The following is a 26478-nucleotide window of genomic DNA, read 5'->3' on the forward strand; positions in this document are numbered from 1 at the left end:
TCTCCCCCCCCCCCCTTCTCACTCTCCCCCCCCCCCCTTCTCACTCTCCCCCCCCCCTTCTCACTCTCCCCCCCCCCCTTCTCACTCTCCCCCCCCCCTTCTCACTCTCCCCCCCCCCTTCTCACTCTCCCCCCCCCCCTTCTCACTCAACCCCCCCTTCTCTTCTCAACCCCCCCCCCACCCCTCGCTGTCAGAAACACAGACACTGACAGACAGAGAGTGAGAGAGACACACACAGGCAGACAGAGAGAGAGATAGAGACACTGACAGAGACACATGGGGGGCGTCCCAGCACGCTGTTGGAGGACTCCCGGTGCTGCAGTCAGTAAGTAGAAAATGTTTTATTTATTGATTTTTTTAATTTTATTTTTTTAATTAATTTTTTTGATTGATTTATTGGTTGATTTATTGATGTATTTATCATTTATTATTGATGATGACTCTTTTTGTAAAATTGAAGTGTTTAATGTTTGTAAACTTCCCTTTAACCCCCCCCCCCTCCCAATTCCCTACGCCTGAATTGTAGCCTACGCCTGATTTTCTAAAGTGTAGACAAGGTTTTTTCGAGCGTACAAAAATCTTCACTTACTCCATTCTAAGTTAGTTTGGAGTAAGTTTTCACTGCCGAAACTTTGAAACAGGCGTAAGTGGCCGGACATGCCCCCTTTTGAAAAAAAATTCTGTTCCGAAGTGAAACTGTTCTAACTGGCTAGAACTGGAGCAAACTAAATGCCGATAATTTGAATTTCTAAGATACTCCGTTCTACACCAGTTGCTCCAAAAAATCAGGAGCAACTGAGGCCGAAACTTGGGCCCACTGAGTGCAAATGAAGAGCTGCAGTCAGTGGCTCCCATTTATGATGCTACCTGAGTGGAACTCCATAACATATTAAAGCAGGCGAATCGTAATCAAAATGCCTGTTGCATCTAACTAACAGTTCTAAAGCATAAAGCATGGTAACAGATTATGATTCAAGGATGCTGACAAAAGTGCTGATGTTTCTGTTTTACTTGCCATATACAAGAGTGGTGAGCCATTCAGTAAAACCTGCATCCTATTTAGAAAGAAGTAGAACTTCTCTTTTTTTTCAATGTTCTCCCTTCTCCTGAAGATGCTGGCTCCTTATTGGGTTACATCTGCAAAGTGTTGGAAGCCCTCCAGTACCTCATCAAATGGCCATTCTTCATGTGTGAATCCAGACAGAGTGTTTGACTGGTTCCTTGACTTTGTAGGGAGCCATTGTCCTGTCACGATCCTGTCCTATCCACACGTTCAATAAAATGTAAAGTTCATTACAAAGTTCCTTTTTAAAAAATTGTGATTATTGCTTCTCTGATCAGATTGTTAAGATCTGTGGCAAATTGCCATGATGGACTCATTTCACTGTTACAGTGCAAAGCTCTCGCATAAGCTTGGACAAAAAGATATTTGCAATAGCAGGTTTGCATGCAAACCCCAAATAAAAGGAGATCACTGTACCCCAATGAAATACTTTATGTTTAAGAAGTTTGAAATGGTGGCTGATGCTTTTAATCGTTAGGTCGATGATATGCATGGACTGATGTCAGTCAATTCAGTAACACATCAACGGATTCGGTGTGTGACCAATTTATGTACAGATTTAGCTTGTGATAGAGTGGGGTGGTTTATTCATCTTTTGTAAAGTTTGGTGGGTTGCGGGCTCAAACTGCATGATTTTGAATCAAAGTGGAATAGCATACCCTCTATACTTTATCGATGAGAATATTGGTGGTACTGCTTGAATACTTTTTTCCCATTGCGTTCCATTTTTAAATATAACTATCTGTTTTATGTTTTGGATTTGTGCAGGAACATGCTTACCCAGCTGATGAATTAATGCCTCTGACCTGTCGTGGGCGTGTGCGTGGTCTGGAACCTAGTCGTGGTGATGTGGATGATGCGCTTGGCAAGTTAGTGTTTTATTTTAGTAATTCTCGCTGCTAACCTCAGCAACTGTTTTCACATACACTGAAGGAAGTGTGGAATGCAAATCCAAAGTTTAGATGAAAGCACATATATTTTGGATGCTGTAATAAATTTGTGTTACTTTGGATATGCAGGAGTTTGAGCAGCTAGCGCTGATTTAACTTGAAGGCTTTTAGTTTTGAAGCTCCTTAGCCTCACAACTTTTACTTCTCATTTTAGGAATACTCACTGAAATTTAACAGAAAGGCTTTTGCCAACTGACCTGCAGGATACAAAGAGTAGCCTGAACTCTTGCAGTGTTTTATTACCACAACAAAGGCTTTGAGTGGAATACAAAACCAATGCCAGTACACAATGGCTTTTTCAAGATGTATTTTAATATACAATAACTAACATCTGAAGCTCATTTTGCACTAAATTACCACATTTGATTGTGCATGTATAATCTGCAACAGTAATCATCCCAGCAGTAAAATGCTTTATGGGCTCAAAATTCTAAGCAGTTCCAGTTCCATTGAAGAGAAGATATTGGCACAGAAATTCCGACATCCCGGGCCCATATGGAGCTTCTATGGACCCGGGAAGGCATCGGAAAAGCCGGTTTTCAGCACGCAATGCGCATGTGCTGCAAACTGTTTTTTCCGCTCTGTCTCGCGCATATCGGGAGCAAGGACATTTTGCTTGGGCAAGATTGTGGTATTTACGCATATCTTGCCCAGCAAATGTCCTCAAAAATCTTGCGCCTGATAAAAGCAGGTGCATAGCCTACTTTTACAGGCGCAAGTGCTTTAAAACATACAAAAACATGTTAAAATAAAATTATAAACACATTTTATTGTTTAAAAACCCTCCTCACGACAGTAAGTTTATTTTTAACCATAATTTAAAAAAAACTTTTTTAAAAATTGGGAAAATATTTATTTTTATAAGACATAACAACTTTAATTTCAATTAATTTTAAATATGTGTGGTCTATTTTTTATTATTATTTTGTGTGTTTGTTTTTGTTCCCATTAATAGCACTGAGAACTCGTAGATACGCAAATCTCAGTGCTATTAGTTGGAACCTGTGAAATACTTACCTGATTGGCTGAGCAGTCACACATTACTGCATCTTCTGCATGGGAACCCTCCGGACGGGAGCGTGCTTTGCGGCGCGGGAAAAGGAGGCCTCCCCACTGCAATCCAGGGCACCTCCTAGATCACCAGGTAAATTCGTAAAAATTCTCCGGCGGGGAGGCAGTTGCCCGCTGGAAGACCTCGAGAGGAATTTCTGGGCCAAAAATATAAACTAACAGAGACCCGCAAAACATTTGCAGTCATTTTAGTATATTTATTGCAGTCATTTTAGTATATTTATTGCAACAGTACTTCTTTAAAACAGGATTTCTAGTTTCCCTTTCACCAAAGACTTTAACAGAATCAAAACTTCTCACTCTGGAAAAAGCTACACTAAAGCTGTCCATGTGTAAAAACAGACCGAGGAATATGGATGACAAATTTTGCTCCCCGTCACCAACTCAACTCCCTCCCAAGTTCCTGACCGCCCCCTGCGCCAGCCCCCCGCCCCCCTCGCCATAGATGAGGCATTGTTTGTGGGTCACAGCTTATTAACAGGTGTATTGGGTTATCAAGTGAAATTGACAGTGTCTGACTTCAGGATTTTGTCCAGTCTTACCAACTGTATCATGTTCTCGCTCTCAACCTCCTCCCACCCCCATCTATGGACCTGGATCATGATCTTCCGCCATCCCTACTGTGCTCTCCATACTCTTTACACCCCCCCCCCCCTTGCGCCTTACATCCGACCCCTTGCCCGCCCCCCAATCCCTCGCCCTCGCGGCCCCCCCGACCCCTCGCGGCCCCCCCCCCTCTCCGACCCCTCGCGCCCCCACCCCCCTCTCCGAATCCAATCTTCTCCAGGGCCTTCTCCCACGGAAAGCCTGGCTCGTGCTGTATAACAGCTGTAACTGTCGGGTACTGCGTGAGTGCGAATGGACCTCGGTGGTAGTGCGCATGTGCAGATTTCAGAACTGATTTTAAAAACTGTATTATAGGTTATTGGCGAGATTCTAAAATATATAAATTTACCAATCAGTCACTGCCTAAAATTGTTAAAATCCTGTAACCTTCTAAGGGCGGATGAAAATGAAAGGGAACGTTTTATAGGTTCATCCAGGTACATGCAAATCCCCCAGGTTGGGGTGGGCCGGGGTTTGAATGTCCTGGCAGCTGGCTGGAATTTTGTTTTGTGGACCATTGTTAGAGCACCCACCAGCTGTTCCTTTGAGGATCTTAATGCCTGGTACAACTAGGTGGAGCATGTGTGCCACGCGCTCTGCCCATTTGTACCTGAATTTTGTTGGAGATTTGGGAATCGCATTCCACAATTCTGCCCATTTTACCATGAAAAGTGCAAACCTGTGGTCACAGACATCTGGTTCTCTGCTAATCGTGTATAAACAGGTGAATAACAGTGAGTGACCATTTTCTTCTTTTAGGTGATTTTTATATATGTGGAAAGCTGCCAACAGAATTAAAAAATATTAAAAATGGATTAAAAAGGATATTGAGTTCAATGTGTGCAAACACTCTCGTGTATCTAAAACTATTTTGTTCCATCCTCAAGTTAACTGTACTACTCTTTCTTTCAGATTTTCTTTGACTTTAGTTGATACTCTGGACACCCTTGCAGTAAGTGAAAGCTATTTAGCTCATATTTCAAATGTATTGAAGGGCAAATGGCCAGAATGAGTCATTAAATCGTATGCTTTTGTATTGTAGCTGCTGAATCAAATAGAAGAATTTGAAGTTGCTGTGAAAAAGGTTATAAATGATGTTCACTTGGATAATGATATTGTAGTCTCAGTCTTCGAGACCAATATTAGGGTCCTTGGGTAAGTTTTTAAAAAAAAACATTGCACTGTCTTATTTATATTATATTTCTCCTTTAAAGCTCAGCATAAATAGAAAGCAAATTGTGTAAAAGTAATAGTAAAAACAAACCTAAGATCATAATGAGAAAAAAAGAATTGAAGTGTATGAAAAAAGACAGTCAGATGCCCAGTAAATATTTTGTGTGTTAGGGGTTTGCTGGGAGGCCATGCCATGGCTATTATACTGAAAGATCAAGGTGAGCAGATGCAGTGGTATAATGATGAGCTTCTCTACATGGCAAAAGAACTTGGGTACCGGTTACTGCCGGCGTTCAACACCACCAGCGGACTTCCCTATCCCAGGGTAAGTAATGCACTTCATTTAATATAATTCAACAATATATAAATAGTACGTGATCTCTCAGGTCAAACAATGCTAGAGGGTGGGGGATAATTGGACCAAGACGGAAGGGTGATTACAACAATAGAGGCTAGAAGAGGGTAGAACGTTTGTGGAGGGTGGGATGTTGAGGAGGGGATGACGAAAAAGAAAGAAAGACTTGGATTTATATATCGCCTTTCTCGACCACCGGACGTCTCAAATCACTTTACAGAAGGAGGGAGAGGAGTGCAGACAGGAGATGAGAGGTGAAGGTTAGAATGGGATGGGTGACCAGAGTGTGGAGGGGGGCAGGAAAGGGAGAACAAGAAGGAGAGGGTTCCTCTCTGGTTACTCCAATAAAGAAATACTATGCTGGAATAAGGAAGCTGGAATTGGCGGGGGTAGGGGGTGAAACTATTTATGAAGGCCTCTCTCCCCAAACTGGACTGGGTGCATCAGGAGTTGACGCTGCAGCTAGGACTGCAAGCTACTCAGTTGTAACAAACTGCTACAACAAAACAATAATAAGAATAACACATTAACCTCTGCATTGACATGACAACGGCACACCTAGCCCAGTTGACTCTTCAAAGTCCTCCTCAAGTACATATGGGGAGTTGTGCCAAAATTGGGAGATCTGTCCTACAGACTGGTCAAGCAACAGCCTGACATAGTAATACTCTCAGAATCATACCTTTCAGCCAACGTCCCAGACTCCTTCATCACCATCTCTGGCTATGTCCTGTCCCACCAGCGGGACAGACCCACAAGAGTGATGTACAGTCGGGAGGGGGTGGCCCTGGGAGTCCTTAACATTGACTCCAACCCCATAAAGTGTCATGGCTTCAGGTTGAGCATGCTCAAGGAAACCTCCTGCTGATTACCCCCTACTGCCCGTCTGCAGCTGATGAATCAGTACTCCTCCATGTTGAACACCACTAGGAAGAAGCACTGAGCTTAGCAAGGGCACAGAATGTACTCTGGGTAGGGGATGTCAATGTTCATCACCAAGAGTGGGTCGGCAGCACCATTGACCAGAAATGTAACTGGCCAGCCACATAAAGATTGTGGCAACAAGAGCAAGTCAAATGCTGGATATTCTGCGGCGAGTGTCTCTCCTCCTGACTTCCCAAAGCCTTTCCACCATCTACAAGGCACAATTCAGGAATGTGATGGAATGCTCACCACCTTTCTGGATGAGTGCAGCTCAAACAACACTCAAGAAGCTCGACACCATCCAGGACAAAGCAGCCCGCTTGATTGGCGCCCCATCTACTACCTTAAACATTCACTCCCTCCACCAACGGCGCACTGTGGCTGCAGTGTGTACCATCTACAAGATGCACTGCAGCAACTCGCCAAGGCTTCTTCAGCAGCACCTCCCAAACCCACGACCTCTACCACCTCGAAGGAGAAGGGCAACAGATGCATGGGAACACCATCATCTGCAAGTTCCTCTCCAAGTCACACACCATCCTGAGTTCCTTCATCGTCGCTGGGTCAAAATCCTGGAACTGCCTCCCTAATAGCACTGTGAAAGTACCTTCACCTCACTGACTGCAGGGGTTCAAAAAGGTGGCTCACCACTATCTTCTCGAGGGCAGTTAGGGATGGGTCATCGATGACATCCTTGCCAGCGACGCCCATATCCCATGAAAAATTTTCTTTAAAGACTTGACAGTTACACTACTGACTGGTCCAGAAAGCAGTCTAAATTGGAGGAGAGGGTGGGGGAGTGTTGGCCATCCTAGCAATCCTTCTGGTGGAGTTGTAGGTTGTGTGCATCTTCCAAAAATAGTGGGTCCTGTGTCAGAATCATTTTTACTCGCTAGTAAAATTACATTTACATTTCAGGGGTGACTTTCTATTTAGCATCAGTCAATGGGGAAATAGAACTACAGTGGCAACAACATAGCAGTAGAGTGCCAGTCAAGAAGGACATAAGCAAAGGACTATAGGTCACATCGCAGCATCACTGGAGTGAGCTTAACATTTGGCTAACACTGAGGTGGTGTTGGAAAAAACCTACCTTGTATTAAATTTTACTTAAATTCTCAAGCATTTTAGAACTCTCAGAACAGTTTTAAATCATTCCAATACTTGCTCATTAAGGTTACAGCAGTAACAATGTTGCAAAGTCATCCAGTGGTTTTGATATGGAAATGCATCCAGAAGGACAATGACTGTGTACAAAGTGACTGTTTTTTGATCTAAAGCTGCATGACTTACAACATTGCAAAGGCTTATCACAGAGCTACCTGTAGGCATAATTGGGCACTGCATCCAAACATTGACACTTTTAAAATGAATTTGCTCACAGACAGTGTCTAATAGCACTTTCCAATACATTTTGAAATGGAATGTCACAACCACCCATTTTTAATATCTAATAGAAGAACTTCTATATCAAGGTATTGACTAGAATACATTGTTTTATGATGTAAAAGCAATTTTATTATTTTTCGTGTTGAATCTAATGTGACTGACTCTTTGGTATAAGTACTAGTAATTTATGAATTAAGGTGGTGTAACGTTAAATATTTAGAGATTCTTTGTTTATAATACTGTATTTTTATTTTCCGGTATGAGTGATTTTTTTAAAATTGAAAAACAGGTGAATCTGAAACATGGGTTGAGGCAGCCTGAAGCCAGAACAGGTACGGAGACGGACACCTGTACAGCCTGTGCAGGAACCCTGATTCTGGAGTTCGCAGCTCTTAGCAGATTTTCTGGAGACCCTATTTTTGAGGTGGGTGGTACTGAGCAATTGTTGGAGAGAGGGAAATTAGTATAGTTCAGAATCTAGAATTGGGGGCACCTAATTCGAATGCAAATTAATTATTAATTTTTTACTACCCAAAAAGAAACCGAGGATGTAATTCAGCCAATGACGCCTGTGCCAGCTCTCTGAAAGAGCTATCCAGAATTTATTCCCCTGCACTTTTCCAAAACTCATATTTTAAAAAGAAAAATGTATCCATTTCTCTCTCTTTAATCCTATTAATGGAATCTGTTTCCACCACTGTATCTGGGAGGACAATCCATGTGCTAACAACTTTCTGCATATGAAAAAAAATCTCCTAATCTCGCTGTTTGCCATTTGATAAGGATCGTAAATTTATACTCCCTAACTACCGACTCTCAGATCAGTGGAAATAGTTTAAAAAAAATATATATAGTTATAAATATATAAAAAGCATGCTCCAAATATATCTGTCTAGGTTCTAATGCCAATAACATGTATGGTCCGGAACATCGCTTGACTCTGCCCCGCCTCAGTTTATCTACGGCTGAAACCATCATCAAGGCCTTTGTTACCTCTAGGCTTGACTATTCCAATGCATTCCTGGCTGGCCTCCCACATTTTACCCCCTGTAAACTTGTACTCATCCCAAAACTCTGCTGCCCATATCCTAACTCGAACCAAGTTTTGTTCACCCATCAGCTTGTGCTCACTGACCTACATTGGCTCTCTGTTCAGCAACGTGCCGATTTTAAAATTCTCATCCTTGTTTTCAAATCCCTCCAAAGCCTCGTACCTCACTATCTCAGCCCCACAGACCCCTCGAGATATCTGCACTCCTCTAATTCTGCCCTCTTGAGCATCCCTGATTATAATCACTGAACCATTGGTGGCCGTGCCCTCTGGTGCCTAAGTCCTAAGCTCTGGAATTCACTCCCTAAACCTCTCCACAGCGCTAACTCTCTTTCCTCCTTTAAGACGTTCCTTAAAACCTACCTCTTTGACCAAGCTTTTGCTCATCTGTCATATCTCCTTATGTGGTTCGGTGTCAAATTTTGTTCTGTAACACTCCTGTAAAATTCTGAAGGGATTAGACAGGTTAGAGGCAAGAAGAATGTTCCCGTTGCTGGGGGGTTCCAAAACCAGGGGTCACGATCTAAGAATAAGGGTTAATCCATTTAGGACTGAGATGAGGAGAAACGTCATCACTCAGAGAGTGTAACCTGTGGAATTCTCTACTGCAGAAAGTTGTTGAGGCCAGGTTGTTAGATATATTCAAAAGTGAATTAGATGTGGCCTTTATGGCCAAAGGGATCAAGGGGTATGGAGAGAAAGCAGGAAAGGGGTACTAAGGTTGAATGATCAGCCATGATCTTATTGAATGGCGGTGCAGGCTCTAAGGGCCAAATTCTATGTTTCTATGTGAAGTCCCTTGGGACGTTTTACTATGTTAAAGACACTGTAAATTCAAATTGTTTTTTGTTTGTTTAATAAAAGTTCCAGAATTCTTATGATACAGTAGAATCATAGAATATTACAGCATGGAGTTTGTGCTGGCTCTTTCAAAGTGCAATCCAGTTAGGCCCACTGCCCTGCTCTTTCTTGATATCCCTGCAATTTATTCTCCTCCATGTAGTCATCCAATTCCCCTTTGAAAGCTATTATTGAATCTGTATTCACCGCCCTATCAGGCAGTGCATTCCAAATCCTAACCACTGTACCCTCTCCAAAGCCTTTGCATCCTTCCTGAAGTGTGGTACCCAGAATTGGACACCATACTCCATCTGGGGCAGAACTCGTGTTTTATACAGGTTTAGCATAACTTCCTGGCTTTTGTGCTCTATACCCCTATTTATAAAGCCCAGGATCCCACATGCTTTTGTTAACCTGTGCTGCCACCTTAAAGATTTGTGCGCAAGCACCTCTAGAGGTCTCTGTTCTTGACCCCCCCCCCTTTAAAATTGTCCCATTTAGCTTGCATGCTCTCTCCATTTTCTTCCTACCAGAATATATCACCTCGCACTTTTCTGCAACGAATTTCATCTGCGATGTGTTGCCCATTCCACCATCCTGTCTATGTCCCCTTGAAATCTATTACTAACTTCCTCACTGTTTACGACACTTCCAAGTTTCATGTCTTCTGAAAATTTTGAAATTGTGTCCTGTAGCTCCGAGTCCATAGTATATGGTTTAAATTTATTAAAATATATTAAGCTACACGAGGAGACTGATCTTGGCTTTAAGCATTCTATTTTTTAGCTTAAGAAAATGGAAAAGGTAATGATTCCTTAAAAGCAAATGCCATTTCCGTGAGAAGCATCTTGGGACATTAAAGATACTATGTAAGTGCAGGTTCTTATTTGTTGTTTGAATACCCTGTCAAATTTCAGGGTCAAGGCTCAAACGTGATGAATAGCCGCATTGGCAAAGTACCAGTGGGTTACTAACACCTGTGGAGCCATACCTAAGTAAGATACCAGTGGGTTATTGACACCTATGGGGCCATACCTGAGTAAGATACCAGTGGATTAATGACATTTGTGGAGCCATATTTCACCCAGGTGGAGGGGAGGGGGAAACATTTTTACTTAAAATAATGAATTCTATTCAGATTTGTTACATAATGAAATAGACCATGTAGTGAATTTAAGAACATAAGAACATAAGAAATAGGAGCAGGAGTAGACCATAAGGCCCCTCGAGCCTGCTCCGCTATTTAATCCGATCATGGCTGATCCGATCATGGACTCAAGTCCACTTCCCTGCCCACTCCCCATAACACCTTATTCCCTTATCAGTTAAGAAACTGTCTATCTCTGTCTTAAATCCATTCAATGTCCCAGCTTCCACAGCACTCTGAGGCGGCGAATTCCACGGATTTACAACCCTCAGAAGAAATTTTTCCTCATTTCAGTTTTAAATAGGTGGCCCGTTATTCTAAGATTATGCCCCTAGTTCTAGTCTCTCCTATCAGTGGAATAATCCTCTCTGCGTCCCCTCATAATCTTATACGTTTCGATAAGATCACCTCTCATTCTTCAGAATTCCAATGAGTAGAGGCCCAACCTACTTAACCTTTCCTCATAAGTCAATCCTCTCATCTCCAGAATCAACCTAGTGAACCTTCTCTGAACTGCTTCCAAAGCAAGTATATCCTTTCGTAAATATGGAAACCAAAACTGTAGTATTCCAGGTGTGGCCTGACCAATACTCTGTTTAACTGTAGCAAGATTTCCCTGCTTTTATACTGCATCCCCTTTGCAATAAAGGCCAAGATTCCAATGACCTTCCTGATCACTTGCTGTACCTGCATACTATCCTTTTGTGTTTCATGCACAAGTACCCCCAGGTCTCGCTGTACTGCAGCACTTTGCAATTTTTCTCCATTTAAATAATAACTTACTCTTCAATTTTTTCTGCCAAAGTGCATGACCTCACACTTTCTAGCATTATGCTCCATCTGCCAAATTTTTGCCCACTCACTTAGCCTGTCTATGTCTTTTTGCAGATTTTTTGTGTCCTCCTCGCACACTTTTTCCTTCCATCTTTGTATTATCAGCAAAGTTGGCTACGGTTACACTCGGTCCCTTCTTCCAAGTCATTAACACAGATTGTAAATAGTTAGGGTCCCAGCACTGAGCCCTGCGACACTCCACTAGTCACTGCCTGCCATTCTGAAAAGGACCCGTTTATCCTGACTCTCTGCTTCCTGTCTGCCAACCAGTTCTCTATCCACGTCAGTACATTACCCCCAATAGCACGTGCTTTGATTTAGCACATCAGTCTCTTGTGCGGACCCTTGTCAAAAACCTTTTGAAAGTCCAAATACACCATATCCACTGGTTCTCCCTTGTCCACTCTACTTGTTACATCAAAAAATTCTAGAAGATTTGTCAAGCATGATTTCCCTTTCATAAATCCATGCTGACTTGGACTGATCCTGTTACTGCTTTCCAAATGCGTTGCTATTTCATCTTCAATAATTGATTCCAACATTTTCCCCACTAATGTCAGGCTAACCGGTTTTACCCGTTTTCTCTCTCCCTCCTTTTTTAAACAGAAGTGTTACATTAGCTACCCTCCAGTCCATACGAACTGATCCAGAGTCGATAGACTGTTGGAAAATGATCAACAATGCATCCACTCTTTCTAGGGCCACTTCCTTAAGTACTCTGGGATGCAGACTATCAGGCCCTGGGGATTTATCGGTCTTCAATCCCATCAATTTCCCTAACACAATTTCCCGCTTTATAAGGATATCCTTCAGTTCCTCCTCACTAGATCCTCGGTCCCCTAGTATTTCCGGAAGGTTATTTGTGTCTTCCTTCGTGAAAACAGAACCAAAATATTTCTTTAACTGGTCCGCCATTTTTAACACTTTTTGCCCCTTTAGAATTTTGCTGTAATTTGGCCCTTTTTGCCTTTTGCCTTGGGTTTCTCTACCCTCCACTTTTACTTTTCTTCTTTCTATCTTTTGCTTCTGCCCCCATTCTACTTCCCTCTGTCTCCCTGCATAGGTTCCCATCCCCCTGCCATATTAGTTTAACCCCTCCCCAACAGCACTAGGACATTGGTTCCGGTCCTGCCCAGGTGCATACCATCTGGTTTGTACTGGTCCCACCTCCCCCAGAACCGGTTCCAATGTCCCAGGAATTTGCATCCCTCCCTTCTGCACCACTCTTCAAGCCACGTATTCATCTGAGCTATCCTGCGATTCCTACTGACTATCACGTGGCACTGGTAGCAATCCTGAGATTACTACTTTTAAGGTCCTACTTTTTAATTTAGCTCCTAGCTCCCTGAATTTGTCTTGTAGGATCTCATCCCGTTTGCCACGTGTGTGTGTGTGTGTGTGTGTGTGTGTGTGTGTGTTGGAGGGTCGAAGTTGGTGGTGTCCTCTTTGGGTTGCTCGTGGCTGTTTGTGAATCGCAATTTGGTTTAGTCCAAATGCTTTCTGCACATTGTCCATTGGCCAATTTGACCTGAAACACCCTACTCCCTTCTTTGGCTATGACCATGCCAGCAAGCCATTTGGGACCATGTCCATAGTTGAGTATAAATACAGGGTCATTGACTTCAATATCGCGTGACAAGTTTGCGCTATCATGGTACGTGCTTTGTTGATGCCGCCTGCCCTCGACGTGATCATGGAGATCAGGGTGGATAAGAGAGAGCCTTGTTTTGAGCACCCTTTTCGGCTGTGGGAACTCCAGTGAACGCGTGGAGTCTGGTGCGGTAGCTGAGCAGGACTCTGGACAGGTGGGTCTGCAGGGAGCCTTCCGACACATGTTTCAAGCTTTGCTTGATGGTTTGGACTGGCCGTTGGATGCGGGCTTGAATGGGGCAGATGTGATGTGCTTGATCCCATTGCTCGTCATGAATTCCTTGAATTCAACACTGGTGAAACACGGCTCAATGTCGCTGACAAGGACATCAGGCAGGCCGTGTATGGCAAACATGGCTCATAGGCTTTCGATGGTGGCAGTGGATGTGCTTACAGACATTATTACACATTCAATCCATTTTGAGTAAGCCTCCACAACAACCAAGAACATTTGGCCTAGGAATGGGTTCACAAAGTCAACATGGATCCTAGACCACAGTTTGGAGAGCCATGACCACAAACTTAGTGGTGCCTCTCTGGTGCATTGCTCAGTTGAGAGCAAGTGTTGCACTGGCGTACGCATGACTCTTAAGTCTGAGTCAATGCTGGGCCGCCACACATGGGATCTGGCTATGGCTTTCATCATTACCATGGCTGGGAGTGTATGAACATTTCCCTGCGTTTCTTAGGCAAAACCACGCGATCATCCCACAAAAGACAGTCCGCCTGTATGGACATTTCGTCTTTGCGCCTCTGGAATGGCTTGATCTCTTCATGCATCTCCGCTGGGACACTGGGCCAGCTCCCATGGAGGACACAGTTTTTTTATAACCAGGACCAGTAAAGGATCCTGGCTGGTCCAGGTCCTGATCTGGCGGGTCGTAACAGTTGACTTATCGTTTTCAAATGCATCCATCACCAAGAGCAAGTCTGCAGGCTGTGCCATTTCCACCCCGGTGGTGGGCAATGGTAGCCGACTGAGGACGTCAGCGCAGTTCTCTGTGCCTGGTCTGTGGCGGATTACATAGTTGAATGCAGACAGTGTGAGCGCCCATCTTTGGATGTGGGCAGAGGCATTGGTGTTAATCCTTTTGCTCTCTGAGAATAGTGATATGAGCGGCTTATGGTCAATTTCTAGCTCAAACTTGAGATTAAACAGATACTGGTGCAATTTTGTTCACCCGTAAACGCACACCAGAGCTTTTTAAATCATGCTGTAAGCCCTTTCGGCCTTGGACAAACTCCTAGACGCATAGGCAACCAGTTGCAATGTTCCCGATTCGCTAGCCTGTTGTAACACACACCCGATGCATCGCAAGCTAGCACTAATCATTTACATGGGTTGAACAGAACAAGCAGTTTGTTGGAACAGAACAGATTTCTGGCTTTCTCAAAAGCAGCCTCTTGTGATTTCCCCCATACCCAGTCGTCTCCCTTGCGCAGTAGCACATGTAGAGGTTCTAGCAAAGTGCTTAACCCGGGTAGGAAATTACTAAAATAGTTGAGTCCCAGGAACGACCGCAGCTCCGTCACGTTCTGTGGTCTCGGCACGTTCTTGATGGCCTCCGTCTTGGCATCGGTGGGTCTGATGCCGTCTGCCGCGATTCTTCCGAAGAACTCGACCTCTGGCGCCAGGAAAACACACTTCAAGCATTTCAACCCGAGTCCCATGCGATCTAGCTGACTTAGAACCTCTTCCAGCTTCTGCAAGTGTTCGATGGTGTCCCGACCTGTGACCAGTATGTCGTCCTGGAAAACCACAGTGCGCGGAACCGATTTTAGCAGGCTCTCCATGTTCCGTTGGAAAATTGCTGCGGCCGAACGAATCCCAAACGGGCATCTGTAGTTGAACAGACCTTTGTGCGAGTTGATGCAGGTGAGGCCTTTCGAAGATTCCTCAGCTCCTGCGTCATGTAGGCCGAGGTCAGGTCCAACTTGGTGAACGTCTTTCCTCCAGCCAGGGTCGCAAATAAGTCGTCTGCTTTGAGTAGCGGGTACTGGTCCTGTAGCGAAAAATGGTTAATCGTTACTTTATAGTCCCCACAAATTCTGACCGTGCCATCGCCTTTGAGAACCAGAATAATCAGATTGGCCCACTTGTTGAACTCCACAGGCGCGATGATGCCTTCTCGCTGCAGCCTGTCCAGCTCAATTTCCACTTTCTCTCGCATCATATATGGCACCGCCTGTGCCTTGTGGTGGATGGGCCATGTACCGGGAATCAAGTGGATCTGCACCTTCACTCCTGAAAAACTTCCAATACCTGGCTCAAACAAGGATGGGAATCTGCTCAGATCCTGGGCACATGAGGCATCGTCGACGGATGAAAGCGCTCGGATGTCGTCCCAGTTCCAGCGGATTTTTCCCAGCCAGCTTCTGCCGAACAGTGTGGGGCCATCCCCTGGCACAATCCATAGAGGGAGTTCGTGCACTTCATCATAGGAGACTTTTACTTCTGCGTTGCCAATAACAGGGATCAACTCTTTGGTGTAAGTTCTTAGCTTGGTGTAAATGGGGCTAAGCTTGGGTCTGTTGCCTTGTTGCACCACAGCCTGTCGAAGGCCTTTTTGCTTATTATAAACTGACTCGCACCCGTGTCCAGTTCCATGGATACTGGAATTCCGTTCAGTTCAACTTTTAACATGATTAGTAGACATTTCGTGTTGAAGGTGTGTACCCCGTGCACTTCTGCCTCCTCGGTTTGAGTCTCTAGTTCAGCCTGATCCACCATGGATCGATCTTCTTCTGCAATGTGGTGGTTTGCAGGGTTTGCAGCTCATCTGCAAATTTGCTGGAGGTGTCCCATTGTTCCACAGCCTTTGCCCACATAGTGTTTGAAGTGGCATTGATGGGCCCGATGATCACCTCCACACCGCCAACAAGGTGTTAACTGCCTCGCATTAACGATTGATGGCGGACTCTGGATTATCTGAGGTCGTGTACGTTCTGCCATATGCATTCCTGCTTGAAACGATGTTACTTTGTGTACAATACTAGCCAAAACCTCTATGCTGTAAAATTTGTTTGATGTTATCGCTGGTGGACATAAATGCCTGGGCTATCATTATGGCTTTGATCAGATTCGGTGTTTCAACAGTCAATAGTTTGCAAAGGATAACCTCATGGCCAATGCCAAACACAAAAAAGTCTCTTAGCATTTGTTCAAGGAATCCATCAATTCGCAGTTGTCCTGCAAGGCGTCTTAGTTCGGCGACGGAGCTCGCCACTTCCTGGCCTTCCGACCGTTGACGAGGTGTAGAACCGATACCTCGCCACCAAAACGCTTTCCTTAGGATTTAAGTGCGCCTGGACCAGCGTACACAGTTCTTCATAAGATTTGGTTGTTGGTTTCACCGGAGCTAGAAGATTCTTCATGAGGCCATAGGTTGTTGCCCCACAGACGGTAAGGAGGATCGCCCTTCGTTTAGCAGCATTCTTGTCCCCTTCCAGCTTGTTGGCCACGACGTATTGGTTGAGTCGCTCCACAATGGCTTCCCAATTGTCCCCTTCTGAGAATTTCTCCAGGATACCAACAGTTCTTTGCATTTTCGCATGGTTGTTCGTTATCTCGTCACCAATTGTTATGCTCTTAACAAAGCGATACAACTGAGTACTGTATGCAATGAGTAAGTGTGACCTTAGCTCCTTTAATTAAACGCAAGAGTATTGGTACAGCATGGAAGGCCTGCTTATATACAGTGCTCCCAAGGGATGCTGGGATCCCTTGTCATTGTGATTGTGTTAAGTTCCTTCCCCCCCCCCTCCCCCCATCTAGCACCTTGACGATCCAGTGCTGGGATATTGTTAGTCCCCTCTACCGTAAAGACTGATACAAAATCTTTGTTCAGAGTTTCTGCCATCTCCATGTTCCCCATTACTAATTCCCTGATCTCATCCTCTAAGGGACCAACATTTACTTTAGCCACTCTTTTCCTTTTTATATACCTATAGAAACTCTTGCTATCTGTTTTTATATTTCGTGCTAGTTTACTTTCATAGTCTATCTTCTCTTATTTTTTTTTTAGTCATTCTTTGCTGGCTTTTAAAAACTTAACAATCTTCTGCCCTCACACTAGTTTTGGTCACTTTGTATGCACTTGTTTTTAATTGGATACTGTCCTTTATTTCTTTAGTTAGCCACGGATGGCTATCTTTTCTTTTACACCCTTTCCTCCTCACTGGAATATATTTTTCTTGAGAGTTGAAAAATATCTCCTTAAATGTACGCCACTGTTCATCAACTGTCCTACACTTTAATCTATTTTCCCAGTCCACTTTAGCCAATTCTGCCCTCATACCTTTGTAGTCTCCTTTATTTAAGCTTAGTATCCAACTCTCTCACCCTCCATCTGAATTTGTAATTCAACCATGCTATGATCACTCATTCCAAGGGGATCCTTTACTAGGAGATTGTTTATTAATCCTGCCTCATTACACAGGACCAGATCTAAGATAGCCTGCCCCCTGGTTAGTTCCTTTACATACTGCTCAAGGAACCCGTCCCTTATGCAATCTATGAACGCCTCCTCAAGGCTACCCTGACCAATTTGATTTGTCCAATCAATATGGAGATTAAAATCACCCATGATTATTGCTGTTCCCTTTTCACAAGCCCCCACTATTTCCTGGTTTATACTCCGACCAACAGAGTTGCTACTGTTAGGGGGCCTATAGACTACGCCCACCAGTGACTTTTCCCCTTATTATTCCTTATCTCCATCCAAACTGTTTCAACATCCTGATCATTTGAGCCAATATAATTTCTCACTATTGCAGTGATTCCATCCTTTATCAACAGAGCTACCCCACCTCCTTTTCCTGTTTGTCTGTTCTTCCAGATTGTCAAGTACCCCTGAATATTTAGTTCCCAGTCCTGGTCACCTTGCAACCACGTTTCTGTAATGGCTATCAAATCATATTGATTTGTATCTATTTGTTTCGTCAACTCATCTATTTTGTTACGAATGCTACGTGCATTTAGACAAAGAGCCTTTAAATTTTTTTAACCCTTTTTTTTTCCTGCTTGTTTTCTCCTTCAAACTCACTTTCTTTATTTTTGCTTTCTAATTTCAGCCTTACTCCCACCCCCCCCCCCCGCCTTACTGAATCTATTTTCAAGTTCTCATCCCCCGTCAAGCAAGTTTAAACCCTCCCCAACAGCACTAGCAAACCCTACCCCCGTGAGGATATTAGTCCCGCCTCTGTTGAGGTGCAACCCGTCCGGCTTGTACAGGTCCCACCTCCCCCAGAAGCAGTCCCAATGCCTCAGGAAACTAAAGCCCTCCTGCCTGCACCATCTCTCCAGCCACGCATTCTTCTGCTCTATCATTCTAATTTCTGTACTCACTAGCTCGTGGCACTGGGAATAATCTGGAGATCACTACCTTTTGAAGTCCTGCTTTTTAATTTCTCTCCTAGCTCCCTAAACTCTACCTGCAGGACTTCATCCCTATTTCTACCTATATCATTAGTCCCGATATGGACCACGACCTCTGGCTGTTCATCCTCTTTCCCGCCCCCCCCCCCCCCCCCCGCCACCGAATGCCCTGCAGCCGCTTGGTGACATCCTTGACTCTGGCACCAGGGAGGCAACATCCCATCCTGGAGTCACGTCTGCGGCCACAGAAACGCTGTCTGCTCCCCTGACTATCGAATCCCCTATCACTATAGCTCTTCCATCCTTCTTCCTCCACCCTCCCTCCCCCCCCTGCCCCATGCAGATGAGCCACCTGTGGTGCTGTGGATTTGGCTCTGGCTGCACACCCCAGAGCCACCATTGTCCTCACCGGTACTCAGAACAGTTGGAGAGCGAGATGGACTGGGGGACTCCTGCACTACCTGCCTAGTCCTCTTTTGTCCAGCGGTCACCCAATCCCTCTCTGCCTGCACACTCAAGCTGCGGGGTGGCCACTTCTAGAATCATGCTATCCACGTAGCTCTCAGTCTCGTGGATGCACCGCAGTGACTCCAGCTGTTGCTCAAGCTCCAAAACATGGCGCTCGAGTTGGTGCAGCTGGAGAAACCTCCTGCACACGTGGTTGTCCCAGCTGCGCGAAGCATCCAGGATTTCCCACATGCCACAGGATGTGCAATCCACGGGACTGAGCTGCCCTGCCATGCCTCTAGTTACACTCCCAACTATCAAGTAGAACTAAATTCTAAACCTTAGCACAACACACCCAACCGCTACTCTGCCAACAGCTGATTTAATTAATTAGTTCTCTTTAGCTAATAAAGATCACTTATCTATTTAATTGCAGTTCCTAACTTACACCAATGCCCAAGGTTTTTTAAAGAAAAGAAAAATACTCACCAATCCACCAGCCAATCACTTACCTGTTTGGTTGTGACGTCGCACTTCGATTTCGATTCTTTTTACTTTCTGTTCCTTACTCCTGTCACTGCTGCAGCTCGCTCCTCCAGACTGCCACCACCCTTTGTAGTCCCGCACCCGGTCACCTCTCGTGATGCTAGGCCGCTCCTCCCGATCTTGTAATATGAGTGAGATATTGTTAGTCCTCCATTAGTATTAACTAAATAGAGTATGCTCATTCTGTATAAGCAAAGGTATTAATATTCTGCTAGGATTCCCACTTCCATGTTCAGTATTTGCTGCTACATCTGTTGTGGGGAAGAACATTTAATACATTTCGCGTTTACATGAACATTATTTTTGATTGAAATATTTACTTTTAATACACACTATTTTATGGACTTTAGTTCCCTAATTTAAAAAAACCTGAAATCTTAACGTAACTTCATTCTTCCAGAGGGAACTGGTTTTCAAACAAACATTTTGATTTTTTTAAGTGTTAGGGGATCAGTAACTCACCCCATAACAGGCTGCTCTTTCTTTATGTACAGCAACATGCACGGAAAGCCCTCGACTTTTTGTGGGAAAAGAGACAGCGCAACAGCAACCTGGTGGGAACAACCATCAATATCCACACAGGAGACTGGGTCCGCAGGGGTGAGATGGATTCCTTTACTTCTGCTGTATGATCCCCATCAATTCAAAATCAACTACTGCGCAGCTCTGGAGATACATTACTGTGGTAGATTTCTTTATCGCTAGGGGAGAAATGTAATGTTCTTCTCTATTGTATAATTTTCATGTTATTCTTAGCCCGATGGGTACAGCAATGTTTTTCAGCTTTGAAGAAGCTCATATTTCTTCCAAGTTACATCGGCAACATATGTTTTCTCTAGATTCCAACAATATTTTCATCATCATCATAGGCAGTCCCTCGAAACAAGGATGACTTGCTTCCATTGCCAAAAAGGGATGAGTTCACAGGTGTTTAAATGAAGAATCTAATATTCCAGGTCACAAATTATATCTTGAAGGGTGGAAGATGTCTCTGTGTGGATTTTTTGCACACCAGCCACCACATGGGCTTGATAGAGCTAGGTCTTGGTCCAATGGCAAGGATTAACCAAGATGACTGGAGACCAGCTCTGCTGCACGGGCCTAGTGCGCACACATTTCGCAGTATGGACTGGCCCGTGCTGCCCCTGGGCCCTCACCTCTTCTGGGCCCCGAACTCACGCCTCTCCTGGGCCCCGATCAAGGCCCTCTACGAACTCTCGCCGCTACTTTGCCCCAACTTTGCTGCTCCAGCTGTAACTGGCCGCACTCTAATCAGTGACCTGGTTTTGGGTGACGTCAAATCCAGTCGCCCTCTTCACAGTCGTCGCCCTCCTGCAGCAGCACACGCTGCTCCCTGCAGTGGCATGCTGCTGCACATTGCTCCCTCTAATGGCCCCGGCCTGCTGATGGTCTTGCAGGTTGGGACTGGCCGATTTCAAAGCTGGGCTGCCGCACGTTGCTCCCTCTAATGGCCCCGGCCTGCTGACTATTTTATGGTGCAATTCATAGCAGTCAAATAATTTTTTTAAATTCATATTATTAATCCATAACACAACAGAGCAAAGGTGAAGGTGACATCATAGCATTGATATAGGAGAGCATACTATATAATTCATGGAGGAGGAGGAGGAGGAGGAGGAGGATATGGTACAGTATTGACATAGGAGGACGTGACATCTTCGTATTGGCGTAGGAGGAAGATATGTCACAGTATTGAATTAGGAGAGGGGGAAATACACTCTAGTATTGGCATAGGAGGTGAGATACACCCTAGTATTAGCATAGGAGGAGAGAGTCACCCTAGTATTGGTATTGGAGGGGAGATACCATCGTATTGGAGGGGAGATACCATCGTATTGGTATTGGAGGGGAGATACCATCGTATTGGAGGGGAGATACCATCGTATTGGTATTGGAGGGGAGATACCATCGTATTGGTATTGGAGGGGAGATACCATCGTATTGCTGTAGGAAAATGTAGTAGTCCATGCCCGCATGCAGCAAGACCTGGATGACATTCCGGCTTGGGCTGCTAAGTGGCAAGTAACATTCGCACCACACAAGTGCTAGGCAATGACCATCTCCAACAAGTGAGAGTCTAACCACCTCCCCTTGATATTCAATGGCATTACCATAGCCGAATCCCCCACCATCAACATCCTGGGGGGGTCACCATTGACCAGAAACTTAACTGAACCAGCCACATAAATACTGTGACAACAAGAGCATGTCAGAGGCTGGGAGTTTCAACTCCTGACTCCCCAAAGGCTTTCCACCATCTAAAAGGCATAAGTCAGGAGTGTAATGGAATACTCTCCACTTGGATGAGAGCAGCTCCAACAACACTCAAGAAGCTTGTAGAAGGACAAAGCAGCCACTTGATTGGCCCCCCCAACCACCATCTTCAACATTCACTCCCTCCATCACCGGCATACTGTGGCTGCAGTGTGTACCATCTACAAGATGCACTGCAGCAACTCGCCAAGGTTTCTTTGGCAGCACCTCCCAAAATCCACGGCATCTACCACCTAGAAGGACAAGAGCAGCAGGTGCATGGGAACACCATCACCTGCAAATTCCCCATCAAGTCACACACCATCCTGACTTGGAAATATATCGCTGTTCCTTCATCGTCGCTGGGTCAAAATCCTGGATCTCCCTCCCTAACAGCACTGTGGGAGTACCTTCACCACACGGACTGCAGCGGTTCAAGGTGGCTCACTACCACCTTCTCAAGGGCAATTAGGGATGGGCAATAAATGCTGGACTTGCCAGCGATGCCCACATCCTGGAATGAATTTTTAAAAAAAAAAGAAGGGGTGAAACCCAGTATTGGTGTTGGGGGGGTGAGAGATACCCCTGTATTGATGTGGGGGGGGGGGTGGAGAAGATACCCCTGTATTGGTGTTGGGGGGGGAATATACCCTAGTATTGGTATGGGGGGGGGGGGGGATGGGAATATACCCTAGTATTGGTGTGGGGGGAAGATACCCTAGTGTTGGTGTGGGGGGGGGGGGGATAAACTCGGTGTGGGGGAGTGGATAAACTCGTATTGGGGGGGAGTGGATAAACTTGTATGGGGGGGGATACACTAGTATTGGTGTGGGGGGGAGGGGGGGGATACATTAGAATTGGTGTGGGCGGGAGGGGCGGGATGCACTAGTATTGGTGTGGGGGGGAGGGGTGGGATGCACTAGTATTGGTGTGGGGGGGAGGGGCAAGATGCACTAGTATTGGTGTGGGGGGGAGGGGCGGGATACACTAGTATTGGTGTGGGGGGGTGGGGCGGGATACACTAGTATTGGTGTGGGGGGAGGGGGGATACACTAGTATTGGTGTGGGGGGAAGGGGGGATACCCTAGTATTGGTGTAGGAAGGAGGGGGGGATACCCTAGTATTGGTGTAGGAAGGAGGGGGGGATACCCTAGTATTGGTGTAGGAAGGAGGGGGGGGGATACCCTAGTATTGGTGTAGGAGGGAGGGGTGAGATACCCTAGTATTGGTGTAGGAGGGAGGGATGAGATACCCTAGTATTGGCATAGGGGGGGGGGGGAGGAGGAGAGAGACACCCTAGTATTGGCGTGGGGGGGGGGAGACATCCTAGTATTGGCATGGTGGGGGGGGGGAAGGAGAGACACCCTAGTATTGGCATGGTGGGGGGGGGAAGGAGAGACACCCTAGTATTGGCATGGTGGGGGGGGGGAGAGACACCCTAGTATTGGCATGGGGGGGTGGGGAGAGGAGAGAGACACCCTAGTATTGGCGTGGGGGGGGGGGTGGGGAGACACCCTAGTATTGGCGTTGGGGGGGGGGGTGGTGGGGGGAAGAGGGAGAGAGACACCCTAGTGTTGGGGTAAGAGGAGAGACACCCTCGTGTTGGCGTAAGAGGAGGGGGGGGGGTGGGGAAGGAGAGACACCCTAGTGTTGGCGTAAGAGATGGGGGGGGGAAGGAGAGACAACCTACTGTTGGCGTAAGAGGAGAGGGGGGCGAGGGAGGAGAGACACCCTAGTGTTGCCGTAAGAGGAGGGGGGGGGAGGAGAGACACCCTAGTGTTGCCGTAAGAGGAGGGGCGGGGAGGAGAGACACCCTAGTGTTGGCATAAGAGGAGAGGGGGGGGGGGGAAGACACCCTAGTATTGGCGTGGGGGGGGAGGCGGGGAGACAGCCTAGTATTGGCGTGGTGGGGGGGGGGGGGGGAGAGGGAGAGAGACACCCGAGTGTTGGCGTAAGAGGAGAGGGGGGAGGGGAAAGACCCGAGCGTTGGCGTAGGAGGAGGAGAGGCCCTATTGGAGTAGGGAATGTATTAAGTATAGGGAAGGTTTTTCAGAAGGATGCAATGAACCGTTTGTAGAAAAAAAATCATACTTGGCCAAACTTGCACAGAAATGGCGCACTCGGCAGGTTCCACCCCAAGTGGCGTAAAAAAATCGGGAACTAAAAATGGCACAGAGACTTTGGCGAAAGTTGCAGATTTTAGTCTGCTCCAAAAAAAAACAGCTTAGGCCAAAAAAAAGGCGCAGAATGGTGGCGAAAATTCAGCCTGTATAAATTTAACATGATGCATTCAGGTCAATTTTGTCTTTTACTTGCTGACTTTTTTTTCTTTGCAGATAGTGGAGTTGGAGCTGGGATTGATTCTTATTATGAGTATCTCTTCAAAGCATACATTCTACTTGGTGATGATGGCTATTTGCAGAGATTCAACACTGTAAGCTCTGCTTCTTTCTTGGTAGATCTTAGCAGTGTATCACATTGCGCCAAAAATTGCGGTTGGAATTTTTTTAACGAAAGTACCTGGTAGTTCCGGAGGGACAAACATTTCCCGTCCGAGGCCTAGATGCGCAATCCAGCGCAGAGGCACACGCATCCCAGGAATGTAAGTGCAATCTGGGATCACGTTGGCTTGGACCACCAATCACAATGCAATATTCTCAGTGATAATGGCGAGATCCGTTTGTCCGAGATCCCATTCTTCTCAATGAGCATATCCCGAAAAACACAGAAACACAACCCCATAAATAAAAACACTTAATTTAATTCAATTTCAAATAATTTTAAATAAGGGCCTGAAATTAATGAAGGCCAAGGCCTGCCCAAGTGCTGCCCAAAGAACTGCCGATGGCCGAGAGACCGGGCGGTACTTTGCCAGGAAGATTCCTCTAAAAGAGGTGGCAGTACCGCCCCGCGGCAAAATAACGGCTTACGCTGTCAATCTGGGCAACAGCGGGCGGGAACTCTCAATCTCGGCGGCAAATGCACTTGCCGCCCAAGTGCCGCTGAGGATGGAGTCGGGCCTATGGAGGGTGGAAGAGCTGAAAATAAAAACCATTACAAAAAAAAACACTGGAACATCTTCAGGGGACCCCATCCAGGTATGTCACTGTTACAACAAAAATCACTAACCTTTTTTTCCGTTCTTCATACTTGCCGTCTGGGTTAGACTAGCCTCAACTCAGTGGTCCTTCTTCCTGCTGGCGCCAATTCCCACTGACTCCCGCCCGTACCAATCTGGCAGCTTGGCAGGCGGGAGGCCACTTGCGCTACATGGCCGCCAGAGGACGTCAGCGGAGGGGTTCCCGGTCATGCTCCCCTCCCGCCCGCTCTAGCCCAAGTGGAAACTGCAAAGAGGGGAGACCGACAGCAAAACTCGGCGGCAGTGGCCATAATGTTTTAGGGAAAAAATTATTTTTTTGAAAATATTTTTTTAATGTTTTAATAGGGTTAAAAATAAAGCTGCCTTAATGGACAGGGTTTTTAATATAAAAATTAGTGATAAAATTTGATTTTCCTATCTTTTAAAATCCTTACACTGGTAAAAGAAGGCCTTGCACCTGCTTTTACCAGGCGTAAGAGTTTTAAGGACATTCACTGGGCAAGAGTTGAGCAAATAGCCCAAATCTCTGCCCGCGGAGGCCCTTTACTTTCGTATGTGTTGGATCTGTCAAAAGAACATAAGAATTAGGAGCAGGAATAGGCCATTCATCTCCTCGAGCCTGCTCCGCCATTCAATAAGATCATAGCTGATCTTTTACCTCAACTCCACTATCCCCATATCTCTTGATTCCCTTAATATTCAAAAATCTAGCAATCTCTGTCTTGAATATACTCAGCCTCCACAGCCCTCTCGGGTAGAGAATTCCAAAGATTCACCACCCTCTGAGTGATGAAGGTTCTCAGTCCTAATTGGCCGAACCTTATTCTGAGACTGTGACCCCTGGTTCTAGACCCCACCCCAGCCAGAAGAAACATCCTCCCTGCATCTACCCTGTCAAGACCTGTAAGAATTTCATATGTTTCAACGAGATCACCTCTCATACTTCTAAACGCTAGAGAATATAGGACAACCCCCCCCCCCCCCCCCCAAGACAGTTTGCAAGTGCCGGTTTTCGGATAATGCGCTTTGCGCGCCTAAACCCGGAACCTGTGGGGCCTCTTCAGTGGTGTGCGCACATCGTACTCATCCGGAGAGGCAACAATTTCAGGGCCACCGTTTCTTGTCCGAAATACATTCCTAAATACGATGCAACTTTTTGCTTACATTGTGACGAGTTGGTGTTTAATGTGTCATGGTTATCAAATTTGAAAGCTGCAGGAACCCATGATTTTTGAAGATTGTTGTTTCAGGAATGCTCAGTAAAATAACGAACTGTTGAAATATATATATATTTTTACATTTTATGTGAATAAATCCTAATAATTTGTTATTTTTGTATTTCTTGAGTGAAATTAAATAGAAAATCAGAATTTTCAGAAGTTTATTTAAATGGTCACTGCTCAGATTAAAAGTGACCACTGTGGATCATGGACCTTTGTGTCACTATAATATAGGCCGAAAACTTCCCATTTAACAAAAAAGGGTAGATTTGGAGCATGGGAGCAGTTAGTGTTAAAAGTGGGATTCCCGACCTGATCCCGCCTCCAACCCGCCCACTTTTGGTTTTGCCAGGGGCAGGATGGTGGGGAGGGGTGGGTGACCAAACCACTCCCAGGGGACAGTACACCCAACCCATATTCACAGCCAGCCCCTCATCCTTGCCATCACTCGTGGCCTCACT

The 26478-nt window shown here is 45.6% G+C and overlaps 1 protein-coding gene across 2 annotated transcripts in view; it reads left to right on the forward strand.

The window, feature by feature from the left end:
* The window catches only part of edem3 (ER degradation enhancer, mannosidase alpha-like 3), a 97846-nt gene that overhangs the window by 33826 nt on the left and 37542 nt on the right, over window positions 1-26478 (forward strand). For both annotated transcript variants that reach the window (XM_070887177.1, XM_070887178.1), the window contains exons 3-9: window positions 1832-1932; window positions 4603-4642; window positions 4733-4845; window positions 5035-5188; window positions 7821-7955; window positions 19918-20023; window positions 24034-24131. In XM_070887177.1, coding sequence (XP_070743278.1) covers window positions 1832-1932; window positions 4603-4642; window positions 4733-4845; window positions 5035-5188; window positions 7821-7955; window positions 19918-20023; window positions 24034-24131 — 747 coding nt within the window. The remainder of the gene's footprint in view (window positions 1-1831; window positions 1933-4602; window positions 4643-4732; window positions 4846-5034; window positions 5189-7820; window positions 7956-19917; window positions 20024-24033; window positions 24132-26478) is intronic.

Source organism: Pristiophorus japonicus, chromosome 8, assembly GCF_044704955.1.
Source record: "Pristiophorus japonicus isolate sPriJap1 chromosome 8, sPriJap1.hap1, whole genome shotgun sequence".
Lineage (NCBI taxonomy): Eukaryota > Metazoa > Chordata > Chondrichthyes > Pristiophoridae > Pristiophorus > Pristiophorus japonicus.